Below are 26,227 nucleotides of genomic sequence, written 5' to 3' on the forward strand. Positions count from 1 at the left end.
GTGAACGGTGATGCAGTGGACAGCCGTCGTAAAGGTGATTAGAGAGTGGTTTCCTAGGAAAACGGTGTTAAATGGTGTTGATAACACCGTTTTCCCAGAAAACCACACTCTAGTCACCTTTACGACGGCTGTCCACTGCATCACCGTTCACTACGGCCGTTAAAATACGGGCACCGCTGTCCTAGGAAACCCTAGCTTTATTGGTACATGAAACAGGTGGTACCGGTATTACTGGTATTACTCTAATAATATTTTACTGTCCCTAGACTGACTCTTGAAGCGTTGGAATATTCACCTTACCTACCTGTAACGGATGATCGAGATATGCTTCAAATAATTTAGCAATGTAGTGCCATATGCTCCATCAGGTGGAGATAAATGTTTGATGATGATGATAGGGTATAAGTACTGATTTAGAAAACTTAAAAATCCTACGTTCACCAGCCTTCGTAGTAATTTAATATGCATGTTTTTCTCGATTTTTTTTATTGGCAATAATAAATACTATGTCGTCATACCCAATTATCATTTTTTTCTACTACTATCTTGACTATACGTTAGTGTATTGATGCTCAAATTGATAACACAAATATAATCAATTTTAGTTTCTGTTTGCTACAATTCGTCAGCGGATGTTATGCTAGGTATGGATAAAGGCTAAATTAACTAAATGAAATCGAATATTATAATACGGTGTGGAACTTCTATAATCGCCATTAATATCTTCAAAAGTACAGCCCTATTGGCGTTTATCAATAGGTAATTATTTCACCTGTTTTATTCTTATTGATGAAAAAAATGCTGCCAACGTATGCTGCAGTTCTTCGGTCTCATAGCTAGACGTGGCCCAGAAAATCTGGAAAAAATAATAATCACGGGCAGTGTGCCAGGACGAAGAAGCAGAGGCAGAGCTGCAGCTCGATGGATCGACCAGGTGAAAACAACCTCACGGGCGACCCAATATGGAGCTGTGGAGAAGGCGCAGAGCCGTGAAGAGTGGAGACTCTTTGTCAATGGAATGGCTGATGAGAGTAGCAATGATCACAACCCTCAGAACTGAGGAACGACAGAGAAGTAGAAGAATGAAAAAAATGAAAAATGTTATGGATGTGAGGGAGATACGTCCAAATTACCAATTACCAGCACAATTAATTTCAATAAACAAAAACATAGCTACCGGTCGATTATTTTAAGCTGGCGCGTTCGCAAAACTTACATGAACGCTTTGTGTAGTATCTGCGAATGCGCATGGTATGACATCGCACGGCAAACGCATTATGAAAATAATCTGTCTCACTCTCGCTCGGACGCGCTAATGAGCGTGATAAAGACTACTATTGCTTTGTTAGTTGCTAATGATATGGTAACAAAATATACACAGGATGCTTCTGCGTTCGTTTGAAATATGTAAAATAATAAAAAACAATGGTTCATAAATATATTTTTTCATTTAATCTAATCATGTATAGGTTGATTATCTAGTGCTGGATCGTTCGCAATATTGATTAATAAACCTTTCACATTCAGTTGAAGTCAAATGTGCTGTGATTTTTAAAAATCCCTTTTGGATTAGAGAAAAATACCAATCAGTTAAGAAAAAATCGAATATTTATTTAATAACGTGTCGTTCCCAAAAAAAATCTGCAGAAGATGGCGGCAGAAACTAGTATTTTTATTATTTAGTTCGTCGAAAATGGTGAACACAAAATATTATTATTAATAACTTGTGTTATAAAATAATATATTGCATTTTCTTAACAATATTGTCTTTTTTTCAAATACACAGCCCTCTTATCCAACGCGGATATAAAACAAAATATAGGACATTTGGTTGAAATTGAATACAACCTTTTTAAAACCAACATCCTGAAAAATTGCAAATGCATTTGTGTAAGTTTTGCGAACGCGCCAGCTGTAATTAATCGACTAGTCCCTAGTATCTACCTACTATTATAGCTACCCATGTTTCTTGGAATTCTGTCATGTTTGTGCCAATCCAAAATGGCGTATAAATAAGCATTATTATGATTATTTTACTCCGTTAGCAAAAGGGAGTGGGAAGAGATATCGATTAAATATTAGCTGATAAGCCATTGATAACGTTCAACCCAAATAGGCCTCCAAAACTCGATACAAAACATTTTGTTTTTATAAGGTTTCGTTTTCTGTAATCCTTTTCACAATCTTGGTAAAATGATTTATAGTCCTTAAAATATAGCTTGATTAAAATGATAGCTGCCAAACTCATGTCAATGGTGATGGGAAATTACTAATCACTGATCACTGATCATGTACCGATCAAATCGATTTTGTACATTTTTTCATGCAAACATGAAACTCTGTTTCCGAAAATTGAAATAAAAACGCAAAAACAAGCCTATTATAGTGTGTTTAAGACAATTATTCATAAAAAAATGAGACATTTATACTTTTTTCATGAACAACATCAAATGAACTTTTTTTTTTCGATCAATTTACATTGATCAATTTGGCCTATCTCTAACGTTTTTGCAAAATGATGTAACCTTGTAAGAACGTCGTTAATAATTAGGTTTATTTGAGTTTTTTTTTTATTTTACAAGCTGATTTTATATAATTATGTTATTTATATGTCAAGAATTGTATAAAAAACATTAACATACCAGATACGAATGATTGTTTGTGTGTCAATATAAATCATTCGGTAGACGTCACTAGAAAGTTATGTCGTCATTTTTGCTGACAACTGTCATTCTAGTCAAGCTATATTTTAAGGACTATAGTTACATTTATTTCCTCGCAAAAATATTTTGCGTGCCGACCGAGTACTAGTCAGTAGTCTATAAACACTAGAAATTTTACAACGCATATGCCGTGGCGCAGTTGGTTAGACGGCCGATTGTAAAACTGGAGCCGCGGGTTCGATTCCCGAAAGTTATAAGAAAAAAAAATCTAAAATATTTTTTTCTCAACTGGTCTGGGTGTTGTAGTGTATTTTCCATAATTTCGTTTCTTATCCTCTCTTTCCCGCCTGCTGACAAGCCTCTAAAATAGAGTCTGAGTGTATTATAAAAAATTGGCGATGATCGAAAGTAAGTCAAAAGTGATGGTATTTGAATGGAGAAGTGAGGTAACTGACTGCATAATAAATGTGAACAACGAATGTCTTGAACAAGTATAATAATTTGTGTATCTGGGAAGTATGTTTTCAAGAGATGTAAAAGTAGAAAAAGATGTTGAAAAGAGAGTGAATGCGGGCAACAAAATTAACGGCGTACTAAACACAGTAATTGGTAATATCTCAATCGAAGCTAAACTGGCAGTGCACAACGGAGTTTTAGTCCCAACACTTATGTATGGAAGTGAAACATAGAACTGGCAGAGGAAGGATGATAGCCGAGTGAACCCGGTTGAAATGTGATCTCTCGTCTAAACGAATGTTTGGGAAATGGGTATGACAGGGTTACGAATGATGAAATCAGGCGAGAGTGTAAATCTGATAAGATTAAGGAAGGGTCTCTGAGATGGTTTGGTCATGAAGAACGAATGGACGACGAAAGAATGGTAAAACAAGTGTATATGGTGAAAATGAACGGTAACGTGAGACGAGAACGACCAAGGAAGACGTGGCATGATCAGATAAACCAAAATCTTAAGTCTGGACGTGTCAAAAGCAGATAGAATCGAAGGGCATGTATGACAAGATGTATGCATGTGGAAGAAGCTAGGAATATATGCAAGGATAGACGTGTGTGGCGGTCCATTCTCTCTGCCTACCCCTACGGGGAATGGTGTGATGGTGGTAGTAGTTCAGAAAACAAGATTTTGTGATTGTGCAGTTTCCAAAACATCATAACTTTTTATCCAAATGATATAATTTCAATCTGCAAAGAACTTTCAATGTAAAATAATGATGATTTCGATAGTAATAGTACAAAATATTATTATTAGTTATCCAGAGGCTCTCTCTAAAACTCTAAACCTCCGCCAAGTTACATAGCAGCTAAATCAAGGTGCTGACAATATGGTTAATCCTCGATTAGCCATTTTACAATACAGCGCCGTTTCGTAATTTGACTAGCTAGTAGCTAATAGTAATGTATTCCGGCTAAAATAAAAATCCGGCTGCCACATTTATATTTGCGAGATTGTAACTTGTACCTTCATCTAGTAAAATCTAGTAAAAAATGCGGTGTTGCAATGGCAATGTTTTGTTTTCTTTCGTAAGTACTTACCTAGTTCATATTGAGTAACAAATTCTTAATATTTATATTAATTAAGTACCCAGGTTTACGACCGAATTTGGAACCAGCACAAAGAAAAATGTAATAAATCGCACTTTTATTTTTGGTTGTTGTAGGCAACATTTGGTAGGCGGGAAACATTAAAACACATTCTAACTTTAAATTAAATGTAAAGATATAATATTCTTAAGCCTCACCACAATTTGTTTATTCCTTGAGTTGAGGAGTGGACGAGGTGTGAAAAATACCTCGTCCTAGGAGGAGAAAAATGTAGTTAGTGGATTGTATTGTTAGGAATGAAGGTTGCGCAACTCCACTAACCTGCTGATGATGAGGCGTGTTGAGTGCTGGAACCTGGCTGGTGAAGCTGGCGGTCGTGAGACGCTGGCACAGCTTTTATGGAGCTGGCGGTCTAAATGGACGCTGGCACTGCTCGCTTCAAGAAGGTTTTGTTAAGCACATTACTGGTAGAATGTTATTTGTGTACTGACAATATAATGTTTTTTCCAGCATTCACACGTAGAATTATTGTTACACGGAGTGCGCTAGAAAATGGGAAGGACGGGTAGGTAGGTAGGTAGGTAGGTATAGATTAGGTTGAGCGTTGGTCTGAAGACCTTGAGTGAGAAAATACGGGAACAGAGAAATGTGTTGAATACGTATTTGGACATAGTTTTTCTGTCAGTCTCTCGCATAGGTATGCCTCCCAGATATTGTGCGAAAAAAACAACTGCACGTCAGACTGATTATGCCCAATACTTGGCGGCCTCCGTGGTGTAGTGGTCAAGACGCTTGACTCACGCACGGTAGGCTCCGGGTTCGATTCCCGGTGAGAACACAAAAAAAATATTTTACTCAAGCTTGGGTGTACTGTGATGTAATTCGACACTGTAATTGGGCCTCCTGGCCTGTTGTGGTGCAAAAAAAAACTAAAATCGACAAAATCGAGGTTTCGTTGTCCCGTTTTTTGCAACCAAAAACCGAACCTAGTTTTGTTTTTTTTAGCAGAAAGAAATTTTCTGTGTTGATACGTTTTTGTTTTTTTTTTAAATTTTATCATATTTGTATAGCATACGTTTGAAGATGGCAGATAAAACTGGGCACTTTTATGAATGGTCCCAGCTCCTATAAGAAACAATTTATCAAAAACAAGCCGTACAGTAAATTTAAATTAGGCCGGATACCGGACAGTAGTCAAATACCCGGAGAATATCTAATATTAAATAAATCAACGCCATTAAATTAATTTATTGATTTCGACCGTGTTTGGGAAAAAAGAAGTAACCCTCATTACCTATTTAAAAAAATGTTTTTTTTGCATAAAAACGTTCGTCAGTGTTCGTACACCCTAGAAAAAAAAATAACCCAGAAATATCCGGCATTCGGTTTGACAACTATCCGTTTCATCGCTAATAATTATAACATCTGGTTTATTTTTATTTCCTGATAACGATCGGGATATTTGGCAGCCCGGATTGTAGGATTGATTGCATGTGGATGCGTAGGAGCTGGTGCCCAGTTGGTGGTTGACAGAAGTAACGGTATTTTGATTTGAGGCGTATTTATTACATGTTTAATAAACAGCGTAACAGAGATTAATTGCGTAAACGTTTTATGTTTAATCACTGTGCACTGAACTGGACTACATGATGGAACTCACGGTATTAACTGAGGATGCCATTACTTATATATTGTTCAGTGTTCATTTTAATTCCTGATGAAATTTTGAGGTCGTGTACTGATTCCGTGTTTCTCAGCGATTTTACATCAGCTCGTATCAGCAGTTTGTTAATAGTTTTGATAATTAATTGTTTACTTGCAGTAAATATATGATTCACTTTCTGCATTGCCCTTAAAACGATAGTAGGTCCAGTCCACTGATACTGAGAATTGATTTCCGGTGACTTCTACAGTATGACTGGAGTTCGGATAAATGGAGTTCTACTGTATATGATATTCAAGAAGCGCGTATAAACAACGTCACAATACGGCTCTATGATCTGTTGTTTTGAGCACATGTAGGATTTTTATCATTATTTGTTTAAGATTAGGTACTTTACAGTACCTAATCTTATCAAGCCTGAATGCCTACCTACATATATGTGCAATATTTACATGGCCGAAAACCATGGGCAAACTACTGTCGTACTCTCCCTATACTTCATACAATTTCAAAGGAAATGCTACTTTTTATACAAATGTTATTTATGTTAAAAAACAAAAATTAAATAAATAAACAAGCATAAAAGCAGTTAAAGATTTGCACAAATATGTTACGTTACACTCTAATGACAAAATATATAATATAAATTTATTAAATATACGGTCCAAGCCAATTACAACAGTTAAGTATACGAAGAAGCATATATACAAGAAACCGAACTAAAAGAGCATAAAACTATGTAGCAAATACAAACAAGCGTAATAAAATAATGGTACCATATATTAAAAAACACGATCAACTTACAAGACTTCGAGCTGACTCGCGCCAATCCATCTTTCATCCCACACTGTGTTAATGGCGAAGAGATCTACGAAAAGCCGGAAGAAATATCCCTAAGAATTCCGAATTGTGTGACATATTGACTAATCTACACATTCTGGACATTGGGGGCATAAAAACAAAAGTTGCTCTCAGAAGATTTGGTAAATATCAGATTTTGACGGTTGGGATCATGAAAAGAAATTGATTGCAACAAAGATGGGGCATCACTTATAGCATTAAGTATTTAAAAAATGCATATAAGGTCCATCTTCAAGAGATTGCTCTATTTAAAAATAGTAATTCAAAAAGGAAATGCAATCCGAGCAACCATGCCACTTTTTTTTTAAAACAGTGTTGGACAGACTCAAAATGGTCAATATGAGTCCTATACAAAGGAGACCAAATTCGAGAAGCATATAATATATAAGAGAGGGCGGACCAGTTCATTAAAGCCTCCACAATGGGGCGGCACTATAAGGAAAATATAATATATATATTTATGGACTTTATGCCTTTTGGGCCCTTTAGGCGTATGTGTTATAAAAAAATAACAATGTAAAATATATTCACGTTTTTTTTCTTCCAGCTCACATCGACGGTAGAGTGGCTCCATCCACTAGCCACAGTGTGAACGGAGTTCCTTACGTCATCACTGAGAGCAGACTCCAGACTATCAGGAGTAGGTTCCTATACCCCTTCTACGACCAGGGAGGAGACGAGAACCAAGGAGACTACCAAAATGACATCCACGGCTCCACACCGCAGATTCACAAGAATTTTAACTTCCAGCTGCCGTTTTTTGGATTCAGATTCAACTATACCAGGGTAAGTCGCAAAGAAATAAAAACAATAGCAGAACTCCTGTTTCGAGTTTTGGAGAGACTTATACCCGTATGCAGAGACAAACCTTAAGGTGAGGAAAGTACATTCTATTGTCTTCACCTTCGGGTTATTCTCTGCATTTGAAATTAGAATGTACTTTCCTCACCTTAAGTTTTGTCTCTGCATACGGATATTAGAAAAACAAACGGTTTAAACTATTTTGTGGCTATTATATTCAGAGTCAGACACGAGTCTCCGGAAAATATAAAACTTGACAGATACTTCCTATTTTAAAAATAATTATGTCGTATTTCGCTATAACAGGCCTAAATTACATGATGATTTTTACAAATTGTGGAAAATAAATTATTAATCAGTATAATATCTGTGGCTTGGATCTGTAAGGACCAATGTCTTAAATCGTAATATTACTGGAGAGTAAAAATGTAGCCATTTTGCGGCGTTATAATAAACTAGTTGACGTCTTTTAATACTAATTTCTAACAAATAATATAAATATGAATAAAATAGTTAAATATACATGTTTTTTAATTGACATTGACCCCCTATAAAATGTTGGCAAGAAAAAATATGAAATCTGACATTGGTCCTTCTAGTTCATTTTTTATTAAAAAATATCTGGGGTGGTATTCTGAATCTTCTCTACCCCCTAGAGAGTGGTTAATTTGGGGATTTAAATTTTTTGAATGCGACGACACTTTACTTTATAAAATGGCCACACTGATGATTAAACGTTAAATGATGTATACAACTGTTTAAAAAACTGAAAAAAAAATCAAATACGATTCGGTCAATTCAGCCTAATTAAGTGTTTTGGGTAATACTTAAGGTCGCAATAATGATCTAAATTAAAATTTTCGTATTTAGTTTCACGTGTTCGTATTTGTTTGACATCATCAGTGCAGCCATAAATGAAGTAAAGTTTAGGTGCTGGCAAAAAATAAAAATCCCCAAATTAACCACTCTCTGGGGGATAGAGAATATTTAGAATACCACCACTGTATTTAAAAACATGTCGTATTTTGCGCATTTTTCATATTTGACACAATTTTAAGTAGAGCACTGTTTCCAGAGAATTTTTTTACCAGTCTTTTAAGAGACTAAAAATAATCTTCTTCTTCTTCTTTTGCCGCTCCTACCGGAGGTTGGCAACCATCATCCTGAATGTATCACGATCCTTAATCAGTCTAATCAGCGCTGCTGCATCCGGCACACTGAACCACTGTCTGAGATTTCTAAGCCATGATGCTCTTTTCTGTCCCATACCTGGTCTGCCCTCTATCTTTCCTTCCATAAGGGCATACTTCTCATTGCGGAATATCTGACCAAAGTATGAAGCTTTTCTTCTTTTGACAGTGGTCAGTGACTTTCTCTCTTTGTTCATAATGTTAAAGCCGCTTCATTGGAGACACGATCAGTTCATGAGATTCGAAGCATTCTTCTGCGCAACCATAGTTCGAAGGGCTTAATTTTGTTCATTGTTGAGACTTTGAGAGTCCAACCCTCCACTCCATAAAGAAACACTGGCACAATACATAAACTTTTTTTGCTTTCTATCTAGTGCTTAGTCTCAGGGCCGCGATTATGAACAGCTATCTTCATCGGTATACACTGAGACGGTAAAACTAATATCAACATTATTTTACACATATGCTAATTAAAAATACTTAACTTCAATATCAATACATAGATGGCGCTCTAACTCGCTTGTGAATGGTTTCTCATTTAATAACATATATACAAAAATCAAAAATGTTACCTGTGTCGATATTCGCTAATAAGCGGAATGGGGAATGTTGTAGTACGTAAAGTGGCCACTTAACCCAGCCAATGACAGGTCATAAGCTCTGTAAACGCTCGAATATCCATAATCCTGAATTTGAAAAAATTCTACCTCATCTCTGTAGGGATATTAATAAAAAACTAATATCGATATTTATGTATGAAAGTATGTTTATTTGTATAAAAATTCAATGTATCTTCGTCGATAACTGGTAATTGAACATGTTTAGGAAAAAAAACTGTAAACATATCATATTTTTCATACTAAAAACTTAATTTTACTTTGTAGATAAAATTGAAGATACATTTTAACCTTCCATCAGAATACGTACCCAGATCTCGGTTGCTTCATTTTCCCCGAACACGATGGATATCAATGAATCTATGTAGTGGGGTTGATTTCATGAATTTTTTTACAGTTTAATAAATACTAGGTAGGTACCCTCCGGATATTAAGCTTCTATCCTATCCGGCCGGATCCCGTAAAGTTACCGGATATCCATTCTATCTTTAGAGATAATTAGTTATAATATTGTTGGGAGGGTTCGATGTCTTGCAGGGCACCCGTTGGCACAGCGCGGGTTTAAACTGTGCAACTCGGTTATAAGCTTAGACTATACCCTGTCTGCGTAATCTATAAGTGTGAAAGCACAACCATTAATTATATGAATCATAAACGTATAAATACAACATTATTTTGGTACGTGTATTTGTACACAAATCTGGATTTCTCCCAAGGGGGAGTAGGTATATATTTTTATTTATATCCCTACAGAGACGAGGTAGAATTTTTTCAAATTCAGGATTATGGATATTCGAGCGTTTACAGGGCTTATGACCTGTCATTGGTTGGGTTAAGTGGCCACTTTAACCTACTCCCCCTTGGGAGAAATCCAGATTTGTGTACAAATACACGTACCAAAATAATGTTGTGTAATAAGATCTGGTCAAATATAAGTAAAAATAAATTGCAGAGTCATCTGCAGGCGATTACTAGTACTTAATTTAACTCGGAAGAGTCTTAACTACATAAAATAAAGTAATCTGCTAATTAAAAATACTTAACTTCAATATCAATACATAGATGGCGCTCCAACTCGCTTGTGAATGGTTTCTCGTTTAGTAAGATATATACAAAAATCAAAAATGTTACCTGTGTGGATATTCGCTAATAAGCGGAATGGGGAATGTTGTAGTATCTACTTAAAGTGGCCACTTAACCCAACCAATGACAGGTCATAAGCCCTGTAAACGCTCGAATATCCATAATCCTGAATTTGAAAAAATTCTACCTCATCTCTGTAGGGATATAAATAAAAACGTATAAATAATTCGCGAGTTAGGTAATTATTGTTGTTTTTTTCCCGCAGGTGTCTATGCACGGATACTTAGAATTTAGTGACCCGCCAGCTCACTACACCTACCCGCTGACTTTCCCCGTCAAGGACTGGCCTGATAAGAACGATCCTTCATTCATCGGGATATTCTACAGCAAATGCCGCATCGGGGCCGCCAGAGCCGAGGACGTCGACCAGAGGAGGCCGGGAGTCTACTTCCGGATGGAGAGGGATCTGCAAGGAAGGACGGACCAGCCGGGAGTGGAGATGAGGGAAAGGCTGACTTGGGACATTCGCCTTGGTGTCATTGGGGCCGAAGACTTTAAGCCGAAACACTCGGCAATCATCACGTGGAAGAACATGACGTTTGCTGGCGGTATTGATAATTCTCTGTACAAGGTAAGTTTGTTTGGAACTATGTGCCTAGTTGCATTGATAAAACATAAGTTATAGTTAACTCATTGCTAAATTTTAACACTTTAATTAATGTTAGTAAATATTTGTATGTAACCACTTACCGACTTTTAATGTCAACCAGTTTCGAGACGTATCCTTCTCTTCGTCAGGACACTCACTACACCAACATGTAGTGAGTGTAGTATACAAATTACTTACGAAAAAATACATAAAAGGGATGCAAACACCACCATATCCGAACATGCACTAAAATTAAGTTAATAATATTCAGCGATTTGCTTATAGGGGTAATAATAATAAATAAAATAATAAAAAAAAAACAACAGATTTTAAAATTCGACAATGTTTTGAATCTAAGCGTGTCTTGATCATTTTTGTTACATGAAGGTAAGATGATCAGTCTCACGCTTCAGGGACTATGAAATATTTTTAGTGTAAAGAAACCCTTTTAAATAAATATTTCATATCAACCATGTCGGGAATCGTACCCGAGACCTCTTGCATGGTAGGCAAACGCACTAATCATTACACCACGAAAAAATATTACACATAGAGGTGATTTTTAGTTTATTATAAAAACAAAAGATTTATTTGTTGGTGTAGAGAAATTAGCATTATTTGGCTTTTTTACTGGAATGATTGTTTTCAAAACATTTAATATGTTATCTTCTATTTATTTAATTTCTTTTTTGTGCCTTTGCCCATTCAGTAACATAGTGGGGTGCTCATGTACAAAAAATGTGTAATAGACTTAGATCAATAGTTGGTAAAATGTATATATTGAAATATTATGTCCCTGATAGAACTTTAAGAATAATTTATTTGTCACTTTTAAAATCAATTATAAGATACGCTTTAACCTCATGGGCTTTTTCTAGTAATACAAACATAAACCTCGTACAGAACTTACAAAATTCAATGATCAAATTATTAATTGAAAAATAAATGTACTTGACGCGACACGATACGATATTTTAATATCTTTATTGATTAAATCTATAGATATTTTATCCTAAAATATTACAACAGAGATGAAGAACATTTAAGCGAAGGTAATATAGAAGTCTAGGCTTATGACCTGTCAATGGCTGGTTTAAGTGGCCACTTTACACACTGTGTAACATTCACCATTCTGCCTATATTTGAACATCTATATTCCTTCAATTCTTTCATCTGTTGATGTTTGTGAAGTTAAAGAGCTGAAACCTTTATTTATGCGGGTGAGATTCATCTAATTGAATTATTTCACCTACATACTAGGCAACGCCTGAAAAAAATATTTTTTCAATTTCTATACTTCTTCATGGACCAGGTAATTTATCATCAATATTTTGAGTTTGTCCAAATTTTTGTAGACAAGGACTGGATTTAACTCCCTGGGGAGCTGTTTATATTAACATATTACAACAGAGATGAAGAACATTCAAGAGAAGGTAATATATTCAATTAGATGAATCTCACCCGCATAAATAAAGGTTTCAGCTCTTTAACTTCACAAACATCAACAGATGAAAGAATTGAAGGAATATAGATGTTCAAGTATAGGCAGAATGGTGAATGTTACACAGTGTGTAAAGTGGCCACTTAAACCAGAGATTGACAGGTCATAAGCCCTATAGATGCCTAGACTTCTATATTACCTTCTCTTGAATGTTCTTCATCTCTGTTGTAATATGTTAATATAAACAGCTCCCCAGGGAGTTGAATCCAGTCCTTGTCTACAAAAATTTGGACAAACTCAAAATATTGTTAATATTTTATCCATCAGAGCTCTATTATGGTCCAAGCTGGTTTCTCAGTATGCGTCTCTATCCGAACAGAAATAAATTGGAGCATGTATATAATACTCGGTTTACTAATTTAGATGGACTAGCTCTCCCTAAATTCAGTAATAAATACGAGAAAAGAACACTAGAGTTCAATATACCAACAATTTATAATATGCTCCCATTAAATATTAAAAATCAAAAAAAAATATCTGGCTCAAGAGAAAGACGTCTGCTAAGAATCTGGCTTCTAGAAAGTGGTTTTTTATACTAAGATTTTTTTGTGTTTTTCTTTTTTATTTGGACAATTTTTTATTTTCGATGTACATATTTTATTTTTTTCCATAGTAATGAGAGTTTTCAGATGTTTAAATAATTTAAGGGATAAGATTATGTATATATATTAGAGCTTAACTATAAGCTGCTAACGAACTGCATTTTATGCAGTTTAGTAGGACTTGATAATTTATATGTTAATTTTTTTGTATGCTTTTGATAAATATAATTTTTTTTAAATTTTGGACTAGTAGGAAGGCAGAAGAAAAACAGTTGGAAAACGTTGGCAGACTGTTCGATTGCTGGTAAAATAGGCGCTTATGTGATTTTATGACCGAAGATGATTTTTAATTTTAGACTAACACCTTCCAAATGATTCTGGCCACCGATGAAGTGTACACATACGCCATGTTCAACTACGCAGAACTCCAATGGAGCTCGCACACTGAGGCTGGAGGTGACACAACTGGAGGAGAAGGCGGAGTACCTGCCTATGTAAGTACCAAGTTTCATTATCTTAGAATTAAAAAAATAAATAATGTAAGAGTTGGAACAAGACGAATGGAATTAAGTTGGGCTGTTTTTGAAAAGCTGGAGCACAAATTCAGAAATAAGAAAATCCCAAACAACGTGGAAGAAGCAAAAAAACAGTTTTTCGACAAAAATCACAAATAAAATAATAATAAATGTGGTAATGTTCTAAAGAAATTTCGAACCAATTTTAAATTAGGTTTCATTTGCACCGAAATTTAAACAAAAACTTTTTACCAAACCCTTCACACAAAATTTTCCTCATTAACTCTTGTGTGGCTGTGATGTCACACTAGTCGATATACGATACAAGACTTGATATATTTCTTTTATTTTTTTAATGAAGAGGTTGTATTTTTTACAATCTTTAAACGAACATTTTCACACCCGATTTAGAAAGTGAAATTTGTATGACTTTGCTGGGTTTTAATACAAAAAATATTTAACCTTGCTACCTGAAGAATGATGTCCACAAATACAGCAATACATGCGTATTAGAGAGAGCGCGAAGATAGAACACATAACAAGGAAGACAGAGACGCTGTTCTGTACCCGCCATAGCCGGTGTTGTGTGAAATAAATTCAGTCGGTAGTTGACAATGATGGGGGACGCATGCGTGAATTATGAACGGCGAATTTTTAGATATTTTTTGCTATAACAGGGTTAAATTATTTATTTTTATTTATTATGGAAAAGGAATTGATTATTTATTTATTTCGCCGGCTTACGCTTTTGACAAAATATAAAATAATATTGAAAAACAATTATAATAAAACAAAACACCTGAACACAGTATAAAAAATATAGATACATGAAATAAAATCAGCTGAAAATAAGGAAATAATTAAGAAAAATTAAATAAGAAATTATAACATAGGTATGCAGCAAATTAACAATAAATAAAGGGTTTAAATAAAAAAATATTGAATTAACAGAGGCGATGTATCATAGCATAAACAGTAAAACAAGTATAATACTTAGTACATATTTATAATTTAGAAAAGAAGTGATTAAAAAGCAAATCCCAAACAATCTGAAAGAAGCAAAAATGTAGTTTTTCGACAAAACTCACAAATAAAATATTAATATATGTGATAATGTTTTAAAGAAATTTTTAACCAATTTTAAATAAGGTTCGATTTGCACTGAACTAATTTAAATTAAATTAAACTGTATGTCTCCATGTTTTTTTTTCAAATGTCTGAGCTTTAGAATATTCCGTCTTTTGCTTGTGTTTACACGATGTTACATCACCGTGCGGAATGGAATTATTTACCAGTCGTTTAAGAGTTAAAAAATGATGAAATTTGTATGATTTTTTTCTAACTGCTCACGTCAAAATATTTTTGTTTCTGTTTGATAATATCAGCTTACTTTTCGACGAATGAAACTTGATTAAATCAAAAAAAGCAGACGCTACTCGGTAAAATTCATTTTATTCATATAAAGATACGTATTAAAAAAAAAAAAAAAAACGTATCCCTAACTCTATGAGGCCAAGAGCCCTGTGTTGAATTGGCATACAACACAGTGGATAGTGGAAGCATATATATTATTAAAGAATACTGAAAATAAAACCTTTTGCATAAATGTAAATTTTAACACCTTGAGTACCGGCCGAATACACATAGAATTTACCCCGTGCCCGGCCCATTTTTGTGAAATTTCATGCTTTGTAAAGGGTTTCTTAAAAGTGTCATAATAATGAAAATACTAAGTTAAATCAATTGAAACTTCTCATATTTATTTCAAATAATTAAATAAGTCATTTTTGTATGATAGTTTGCCAACATTGGCTTTTATAGAGAGCCACATTGCGTATTGCAATGTTCGCACATATACAGGGCCTCACTCCTTTTTGTGTGCTTTGTATCCCGGAGCCCTGTAAACACGTAATTAGAATAACCATGCGCTGTGTCCCGGCCCCGTGTTTCAACGTGGTTTACCAGCAGCAAAAACGTACCAATAAAAATCACTAGACGTCAATAAAATGCACCTTTTTAGACAGCTGGTAAACCACGTGAAAACACGGGACCGGGATACAACGATTGGTTTTATAATAACGTGTTTACACGGCTCCGGAATACAAAGTGTTAATAAACATCGGACAACACGCTTAATAGTATAAAAATCTATGCGATGTCTCACAGTAGTCTCCTGCAATGGTCTCTTCCCTTAGACTAAATCCAAACTTGTACACTTTTCATGAAAATGGATTTCTTGGGGCTACAAAAGAGACATTTCTCTGATCAACAATCAATGATGTAATATGTAACCAAGACTCTTCAAGAGCTGAAGGAGAATGATTTCAATTTTTTTTTTCCAGATTGGGTTCAACGCGGGAAATGGAACACAGAGCTTTGAATACAAGCCATACTCCCAATCTTCAGTGTTGAGGGACTTGACAGAGCGAGGGTACGCCAACAAAATGCCGGGGAGACATATTTTCCGTATTGATGAAAAGATCATGCTGGGCACGTGTAACAAAGATATCGGTTAGTATAATGCAAAATAGTGTATTGAAGTAAGACATAATTTAACTCATCTCTTCCTAGGTATTCATTTTTACAGAAGTTTTGACAACGTATTAATGAAAATAAACAATATCCTAGATTGGAGTAATATCAATCAAATGTATTTCAATATTTCAAAATGCGTAATTTTATCTTTCACTAGAGCATTGCGCACCGTATATCACAGATACGCAATGGGTGGCCACCAACTCATCCGTGTTTCAACAATTAGGGATCTTGGGGTAATCTATGAAAGCAAATTGACTTTTCATGCTCACATCGAGAGAACATGTGGCCGTGCACTAAAGATGTTGGGTTTTATTCTCCGAACCGGAATGGTTTTTGAGAATCCCCGTACACTCAGAATTTTGTACAACTCGTTGGTTCGCTCGAGGCTTGAGAGTGCATCGGTGATATGGAGTCCGCACGAAGCGAGATACTCCTCATGTTGGAGAGGGTTCAGAAAAAAAATTCTGAGGTATCTCTACATGAGGGAGTATGGTAGTTATCCGTGGCTCTATCCCACTGGGTTCCTCTTGGGTATGCTTGGGACCAATAGTTTACAACTTAGAAGGTGTGGATCTACACTGACCCATTTTTTCAGACTGTTATGGGGTTTCAACGATAACTCGGCCATTTTAGAGAGTATCAATTTTTATGTTCCTGATGGCTATCTCGGACAGCGTCAGCGCAGACTGTTTTACCTCCCGATTTCCAGAACCAACCTGCCTCTGGTCATGCCGATTGGAAGAGCAGTCAAGCAGCTGAACATTATTACTTTGGAGATCGACATCTTTCACATTAGTGAAACTATGTTTAAAAGGCAAATACTCTTGCTATTAGAGAGTATTATACCTTAATAATGTCGAACCATTGCTCAAGGGTTCTTGGTTTGATATAAAGCTCCAATTTAACGTCTTAAATTCTTTTTGATTTGTTATGTTACTTTGTGAATAAATAATTTGAAAAAGAAAAACGGAAAAAAAATTGCCAATTTACGATAATTTCTTTACATATTTTATAGTGAATATGTAACATGTTACCAAACAATATAAAGAAAAGTATGTGGAATGCAAGAGTGAGACGTATACTCAGATTGTAGTTGAAGTTTGAAGAAATTTGTCCACTTTTAAATAAAATATGACGTAATTATAAAATTAAATTTTACAAGAATATTCTGCCGAATTGCAGGTTTGCATTTTAGGAGGACTTTAATTATAATTGATTTTTTGTAAATATTTTTCAAGAAAATGGATAAAAAATACAATAGTCAAAACAAAGCAGCAAAAGCGTGAAATAAATATTTTATTTTAGTTTTCTTTTTATATTATTTTTCCTTTGACAACGGCCAGTCATGAAAATTTTCTTTTGGTGTACGAGTAGAAAGGATACTTAAACATTTAGCAGGTATTAAGAAATGAAAGAATTTCTTTAAAAAATGTTATTACAGAGGTATTGCTTAATTTTAAAATTTAAGTACTTATCGATCAATGAAGCTTAGTCTCAGGTCTCAATATTTACATTTTGAGAAGGCTATCTAGAAATATCTACAGACTGAAAAATAGGTTAAACGAGGTATGTTCCGAAAGAAGGTGTACTAGATTTTTATAATTGAAAAAAAATACAGGATATTGTTGATACGCTTGTTGACTATTTTTCCACATAATCGCTATCCCGTTCAAAAGGTGCGGTGAGCCGTGGCACAAGCTTCTTATGCCCTCCTCGAATAATTCTTCCGCCAACTAGTCAAGTTTATACATACCAAGACAAAATGTGAAAAAGTTTATATTTACAGATGGTGCAAATCTCCCACTGGTCTTCGCTCCCGAGAGCGGTAACATGTTGGGCGGGACCATTGTCAATATTACTGGGCCATGTTTCTTCCAAAAGACGGATCGTGTCAACTGCCGATTCGATTCGGAGGAAGTGGTGGGGTTCGTTGATGATACTAACAGAGCCATTTGCGTCCAACCTCCCCTGATGGCGGAAGGGTACGTCATATTCGAAGTGGCTATCAACACCGAAAATTACAAGTGGAAAGGAAAATATTTCGTGGGTAAGTGTCAAAATAACCAGCGGATTTAATATACTAATAGTCACATGCCCACAGGGGATACTTTATAGTTAGGTACCTTCACAAATTGTGTAGGTACTTACACACGTGTTACCTTAATATAAGTTTTATTTTTACATGTATACGCCTAAAAGGCATCACAAAGCATTTACCTAATAAATTGAGATGTTAAAAAAAAGAAAAATAAAAAATACACAAAACGTATTACTGAGAAAAGATAATACATTAAAATAAAGTAAATATAGGTAGTTCGATAAAATATTTTCTGAAAGTAGCTACCTTACCTAAGAACTTCATTTTTTTTTCTAAGTTTGTATTAGATAAAAAAATGCCCATTATTTATAAATTTCATAACTCTAATAATACCTATTTATCTAAGGTTTTCGTAGGTATTTAAGGTGGCGTAATTATTAAGCATTATTAAGTAATCTTCCTAATTTTGTACCAATCATAGAATATTATGAAAGTACCCAGTACTTTTGCCGAAAACTAATAATATCTTTGAATAGTTTTATTTAAAACATTTTAAGAAGCCTTGATATTTTCATTACATAAAGCCACAATCTTTTATTTTACAGAAACTCCCGCTACTGCTACAGAGCGCATATTTTTCGAAACAAACGATGTTCACGAAAAAAATCCCGCCCAGGTCAAAATATCATGGAATAAGTATAATTTGACCACAAACTTAAATGCTGGTGTCAGAATTTCTTTGTGGGGTTATAAAGAAACTAAAATCAAGCCTGAATTACAATTTATTGATTTATTAGCAGAAGGGGTTACTAATCAAGGAGAATACACTCTTGCCCCCGGAGACTATAGACTTCGAGATAATATTTTGACAAATGATATGCAATTTGGATTTATTCAAATTAATCTGACGAATCCAACAGAAAATTCAGGAATGCCCATCTCACCGTGAGTAAAATAAGTACTTTATGAATAAAACCAATGTCATATTTATGAGCTTGATTAAAAAAAACATTAATTGCTACTTTCTTTCAGAGTTTTGTGGAGCCGACCGATTCCACTTGGATGGTACTTTAGTCCTCAGTGGGAACGAATCTACGGGAGTAAATGGCCTGAGAAAATGTGTAATAAATGGCTGACAACTGACCGTTATTATAAAAATTTTGCCGCCGATGTGACGCTATGTCCGTGTACACTGGAACATGCCCTTCTCGATAAAGGAAGATTTTTGCCAGATTTTGAATGCGATAAAGATGCAAATCGTAAATGTTTGTACAACAAAGGTGCAATGCATTGTGTAAGAAGTGGAAATCCAAGGTGAGAAATAAACAGTTACTTATTGTTATCGCTGGTAGGTACCTTCTCACTAAAATATGAACTGTAAACAATGAAAGTAATGTAAATTTCGAAAAAAATCTATGTTTTTCTAGTCTATGTTTTCTGGCAATATTTCATTTTCTGTCAAAAATATCGTTAGAATTTAAACAATTTAAAATAGAAAATGGCAGAACCTAGAGGCGTTAAATTATTTCCATCTTTTATACGTATTTATAATATATGCCCTCCAATTCAAGTATGAATTATTTTGGTTATTTGCGTTCTAAAGTAACCGTTTTATTTCAGCTTGGAAGGTTCAGGACAGCAATGTTGCTACGACAAAAATGACTACCTTATGCTTTCCTATGATCAGCAATGGGGATCGAGGCCACACCGCTCGCATAATCTTGGATTCCTTCCATGGAACGAAGCTAACAAGGTAATAATTTGATCCTTGATATTATAATATGCTCGACATGAGTAGCTCATGCGTTTTTAGGTAATGAGCGACTGGATACTTGATTCGAATTCGATTCTTAATGGATGCTACGAATATTATGATCCTTACATATTGTTTTAAGTGCTTAATTGAAATATTGTTAATAGAAAACTCGTCGAATAATGGGCCCATTAATATAATATTTCGCTTTGAACAGTTAAGTATCTATAAAAATATTTACATTTCTTGTTTAGGTGATATAATTCGTGCAGAATTTCACCTGCGCGTGCCTACATGATATATATTATAACCTTTCAGTTGTATAATGTAACTTGAATTCTAATTGACTGTCGGTAAACATAAGATTTAATTTTTGTTCTTAGTGTTAGACACATAGAATTAAGAATAGTCCAGAAACCGCATAAAAGTATCAAACAGAAGGCGACTGAACTACTCGTAAATGAGTAGTTTTACGTTTTGACCCATTAGTTCAGTGTTTACCAGCCTTTATGACACGCCCCACCGTAGTCTTTTCAAAAGTCAGATGCCCCATCGGCATATTTTTAAATTAAACGGCAGGTAAATTTTCAAATCATCTTGTAATATGTTTGTAAACATCTGAACCCCTTATGAAATTGAATAAAACCTATTGTAATACATATATTATAACTGAAATTTTTACAAAACCCTAATTGAAAATGTAATCAAGTAGAATAAAAGTGTATGGTGCCCTTTATAGACACGTCTTCCGCGCATTGACATACCTATAACAATGTACTATCAAAATACCACAATACAATTATACAGCTTGGGCCCGGTACCAATACAAGATCTACAGCTGCATTTGCACAGTTTCTGTGTTTTTAGATAAATATTGATATTGTAACAGGTTTCATTCTATTTTAAGTACAATTTGGCGTATGTTTCAATTTTGTACATCTTGGGCATTTTTTTGTATGACTGATGAGTATTCCCCTTTATATGTGGATTGCCGACGTGTCTCATCTCTGAAGCGTGGTGCCCCACTTCTGAGGCGTTATGCCCCACGGGTAGGGTGTACGCCCCACCTTGGGAAACACTGCATTAGTTTCTTTGTAGACGTCGCTCAGTACGCAACTCCTGATTTGAATTCAACTGTGCTGTGTTGTGTCCTTTTTAAGTGTAGAAATACTGCTAGGATCTTAAAGAAACAGGATGGGATCACATTTCATGTGTAATTAGCAAATGAATGTGTAAGTAGCAAATACATTACTCATTTTTTTTTTCCATCTGTCAGATTGTCAAAGAAAAGAAAATGGACATTTCGTTAGTGTTGCCAGGGTAGTAAATTTTTTTACCCTACTTTGCTCATCTAATGAGAGAACTAATGAAAATTAGACCTTGGATTAAACAACGCTGTGGTGGACATTTGACCGACATTATCTTTAAAACATCAAATATTATTTAACATGATATAAAAATATCCATTCTATGTAAAATAAAATTTTTTTTATATTGTAAGTTCAAAGTTCATTAATTCAATTACTCTAATTGAATGACCTTTTACTTATATACTCGTTGTGTCAATCAATATTTCCGCGTGCACAATGAAATTTGAGAGAAATTAACAGATTCCTTTTTTTTTTACCTTACATTTGTGTTATGATTATATTTTTTCCCATCGTGCAACATTACGCAGCGACATCGCGAATTCGCGCGGCGAAAGTGGGGCATAGTGGGGGGATTTTTTGACACAGTCTGATGTATTCAAACATGATTCTACGAAACTTCTGGACTATTCTTAATTCTATGGGCAGACACTAACAGACATTGTATTTTTTTTTCTAGGTGCCTACGTTGTCCCATTGGAACCATGACAAGATCCCATTCTACCAATGCTGCCTTTGGCAAGAGGAACAAGCTGTTGGTTGCGAGACCTACAGGTATTATTTATTTTTTAAAAGTGCACACAGCACAGTATACTCCAATGACGTATACTTAAATAGACTCGTCACAAGTGCGTATTATATGGGAGTTAAATTCTTGGGTAGTTTCCTTTGGTCTTCATTCTCGAAAGTACTTTTTTGTGATCCGTCTTGATGCTATGCAGAAAAAAGTCGACGTGTGTGAGATGAAAATCCTTCAATTACACTGCAACTCTGACATACAGAACAGATATACAATTTCATTTGTAAATACTATTTAATAAGTTTACGTACAATTTGTCGAGTTCTGGGACAAAACAATATTGCATTGTTAAATGGCCTTTAAGACTGATGACCTTCTGTGTTTTTTTAATGTTTTTTATTATTTATTTAAGGAAATCAATACGGTCATACAAAATTAAACAATACGTACAAAATAACAACAGATAACAAGACCAATTTCACATAGAAAAAAATAAAAACACGGAAACATACGGTTTAATAATAACTTTCCCACAATTTATGAAAATAAACACATAATTTAGCCCTATTATAGCAAAATTAATTAAAAATCAGAAATACACCGCTCATTTTACATGCATTGTCAATAACTAACTGAATCTGTTTCACACAAACACTGGCCACAGAACAGCATCTCTGTCTTCCTTGTTATGAGTTCTATTTTTGTGTTCTCTCTTATACAGATTTATCGCTGCATTGGCTGACATTCATTCTTCGCGCAGCAAGTATAAATATAAAAATCTAGCATTGTTATACAAATTTTACTTTCCAAATCCCGTGTGAAAATGCCCATTTAAAAAAATAAAAAAGATATATCAAGTCTTGTATCATATGTTGACTAGTGTGATATCACAGCCACACAAGAGTTGGGAAGGAAATGGTTACAAACCAGAGACAGTTTTGGTACTAAATTTCTAGCGACACTACAAAATATCTTATACTCCAATATTGCTAGACTTTAATAATCAATATTGATGTCTTTTTGAGTTTTGATAAAATTATGAAGTTATTTATTACTAGGTACGTACATACTCAATGCCAAAGCGTGCGGTGGCGACTAACGACTGACGTAGTTTAATCTGTGCAACTGACACAAGAGTAGATATTAATACCCCGCTAGCTCCCTTCCTCGTACTTCATCTACGAGGCACCATGATCAGACTCATCGTCAGAACAAACTATGGTTAAAACATTCCTGCAATGTTACTCGTTTACGCAGAGCCTAACCGATATCAGCGTACTCTGAATTCAACCTTAAGTATATCAAAATAAATATGCTTTTTGCTTGCAGAACTTGCTGTCTGAAAGAGTGCGACTAAATTAATAGACTGAAGATGTCGTGTGCGTTGCTCGTGTGTTGCGAAAAAATGTGTTTTGGACAAGGGAGGGGAACATGGTTGTTTTTACGTTGATGTGTGGGGTTCATAGTCCATGATCGATGACACACACCCAAGCTAAATAACTTCACCTGAAATTATAGTGCAACGACTGATGAAGCAAGTCAGCATTTTCTATTGAATTCAATACATTACATTTTGCGAAACACGAGATCAACGTCCTGCAGTACATTCACATTTCACTTTTTTTTTTGTACCACAACAGGCCAGGAGGCCCAATTACAGTGGTGAATTACAGCACAGAACACCCAGGCTTGAGAAAAATCACTTTTTTTTTGTGTTCTCGCGGGAATCGAACCCGGAGCTTTCCGTTTGTGAGTCAAGCGTCTTGATCACTACACCACGGAGGCCGCCTACACATTAACACCGTCCCTGCCATGGAGATATGAACAACAAACAACTTGTTTTGATTACATTTATGAGCAAACACTATTTATATATGTGCTTATATTTTTTTCCTATATTTAAAATGTATCCAAGTAAATGGCTATTCTTTAATTTTAATTGTATTATTTTACTCAACAAAAAATAAAAAAATAAACAAAATAAATAAATTTTTTATGTGAATGACTTGTAATGATTCTAGATTCGAGAGGCGTCCGACTCAAGACTGTGTGGCGTACCAACCCCCGGCGGTCGGGGCGGTGTTTGGAGATCCCCACATCATTACCTTCGATAACCTTCCGTACACATTCAATGGAAAAGGTAAATATTAATAATAATAAAACTTGAAACCTTGAGCTGGTGAGTGCAAACTTCCAAAGTTCATGTCAACCATCCAGAGATGCTCTAAATTATGTATTGGGTGTCAACATATGTTGTGTCTGTTTTTTCCATGAACACCAAAAGTACCACCCTCTTCTTTTCGCGTTAAATTGAGGGAATAAAGCTGCAAAAGCTGCTCGCAATATTTGTGCAGGGTGAAGATGCTTTGAATTATTGACTCATTTGTTGTAAAGTAATAAGGAGAATACATTATTGATTATTTGCTTAAGTTAAATCTTCTCTAAAATAGATATTTCACATCGGCCCTGTCAGGAACCAAAACTGGGTCAACGCTCCAACCACTACGATACGAGGCTGACTTATCCCTACCCGATTTCCCTTTTCAGGATTTTTACCTGGGTTCCTGTCCTATTTCACACACAGAACTGTATTCTTCACAGAGCTGTATTTTTTTTCATGTTCATTTAGAGAGTTTGATCAGTATTTTATTTTTTAAATAAGAAATATTTGCATTCTTATGATTTACCCAAAAATTTCAATTTTGGGGCCATTTTCAAAAAATTGTAAATAACTCACTATTAGAAAATGGGAATCAAGTTGGGGTAGAGTGGGTTTGAGCCTCAGACTTCTGATCCGTGAGTCCGCAACACTAGCCACGGCATAAATTTTCTCGAAAATGTATGAATAAATAAATAAAAATGAACTACTTTTTGGACCATGTCACAAGTTCTTCCGAATCAACCAATGGTAGAGTGTTGTGATAGATTTCCGGTTTCCGGAAATCTATCAGGACCGATAAGAATTTGTGACGTCACGGGCGGAGTAATATGATACATAAAAATAAATCAAAAAAAATTTTTGCTCAGTTTGACAGTCATTAACAAAAAAAAAAAATTTAAAAAACTTCTGAACTTTTTCATCATTTTTCTTCATTGCAGGCGAGTTTGTCCTCGCACGCACAGACCTGCCCAGCCTGAAGTTGGACGTGCAGGGACGGTTCGAGCAGACGCCGCGCAACGTGTACGGGCCCGTGCGCGCCACGCAGCTCACTGCAGTGGTCGCCGCCGCCAACAACTCTGCGACCGTGGAGGTGCGCCTGCGCCCGCCGCACGCCCAGTGGCGCTACCGACTCGACGTCTTCGCAAACGGGAAGCGGGTCTACTTCGACAGGAACTCTCTCAAGGTCCAGCACTTCCCGGGTAATCATTACTAAATTTCTCTCGCAGCTCACTGCAGTGGCCGTCGCCACCGACAATTCCGCCGCTGTGGAGGTGGGCCTACGATGTGGTACTGTGACCTTAAATATATAATAATATAATGTAATTTAGATACCTAAATTAAATTTTAAAATTCATTTTTAAAATCCCAGGAGAGATACGACAAAGTAATTTTGCAGCGTGACAACCCTCGCCCGCATGTGTAAAACTAGTCAAAACATACTTGGAAATGCTCAAATTGGAAATCCTACTCTACCCGCCGTATTCATCGGATATTGCTCATTCTGATTATCACTTGTTCCGATTGATGACTCATTGCCTGGCTGAGAGACACTTCCATTCTTATGTCAAAGAATGGCTCGATTCGTGGATAACCTCAAAAAACGAGTCGTTCTTTCGAGATGGTATTCTTATGCTGCCAGACAACACTTTCAGTGACGTGTTCTTTACTAATTTTTTTAATAAAGCATTAATATTCACAAAAAACAGTGAGAACTTATTCAAATCCCCATACATTTTGTTATTGCTGTTTTTCCAGGAGTAACAGTTTACACCCCATCATACATCTTGAACCAGTCTGAGGTGGTCATGATGTTCCAGTCGGGCGCCGGTGTAGAGGTTGTGGAGAACCAGGGCTTCATGACTGCTCGTGTCTACCTGCCGTGGTCATACATCGTAAGTAGAAGCGTTATCAGACTGGTGAAATTGCGTAAATGTTAATCCAAATCTTCTGTTGGAGTATATCATAATGCTTTATTTCCATGTCTTTGGTCTGATCCATCACTCCGTGCACAACCAATAATGAAGCAGTTGAGTGCTACCCAAATTGTATTTTTTAAATTATTTTTTGGATATAGGTACAGCAAAACCTTTGAAGTCCCATTTATTTTGCATTGTTTTGTCAATTACCCAGTATTTTTATATTTTATTATTTTTCTTTCAAAAATAAGGTTTGAAAAATTATTATCAAAAATTGACAATACGCGAC

General features: G+C 35.3%; 1 protein-coding gene across 1 annotated transcript in view; it reads left to right on the plus strand.

The window, feature by feature from the left end:
- Nucleotides 1-26,227, plus strand: part of mesh (sushi domain containing 2 mesh) — a 43,827-nt gene that overhangs the window by 4,687 nt on the left and 12,913 nt on the right. Inside the window, exons 2-13 of the mRNA XM_088228286.1 lie at nucleotides 7,295-7,533; nucleotides 10,704-11,069; nucleotides 13,487-13,624; nucleotides 15,988-16,156; nucleotides 17,970-18,230; nucleotides 18,827-19,166; nucleotides 19,254-19,535; nucleotides 19,842-19,974; nucleotides 21,802-21,896; nucleotides 23,883-24,001; nucleotides 24,961-25,221; nucleotides 25,778-25,914. Coding sequence (XP_088084412.1) covers nucleotides 7,295-7,533; nucleotides 10,704-11,069; nucleotides 13,487-13,624; nucleotides 15,988-16,156; nucleotides 17,970-18,230; nucleotides 18,827-19,166; nucleotides 19,254-19,535; nucleotides 19,842-19,974; nucleotides 21,802-21,896; nucleotides 23,883-24,001; nucleotides 24,961-25,221; nucleotides 25,778-25,914 — 2,540 coding nt within the window. The remainder of the gene's footprint in view (nucleotides 1-7,294; nucleotides 7,534-10,703; nucleotides 11,070-13,486; nucleotides 13,625-15,987; nucleotides 16,157-17,969; nucleotides 18,231-18,826; nucleotides 19,167-19,253; nucleotides 19,536-19,841; nucleotides 19,975-21,801; nucleotides 21,897-23,882; nucleotides 24,002-24,960; nucleotides 25,222-25,777; nucleotides 25,915-26,227) is intronic.

This window comes from Micrasema longulum, unplaced genomic scaffold, assembly GCF_059751315.1.
Source record: "Micrasema longulum isolate JH-2025_06_02 unplaced genomic scaffold, ASM5975131v1 h1tg000575l, whole genome shotgun sequence".
In the NCBI taxonomy this organism is placed as follows: Eukaryota; Metazoa; Arthropoda; class Insecta; order Trichoptera; family Brachycentridae; genus Micrasema; species Micrasema longulum.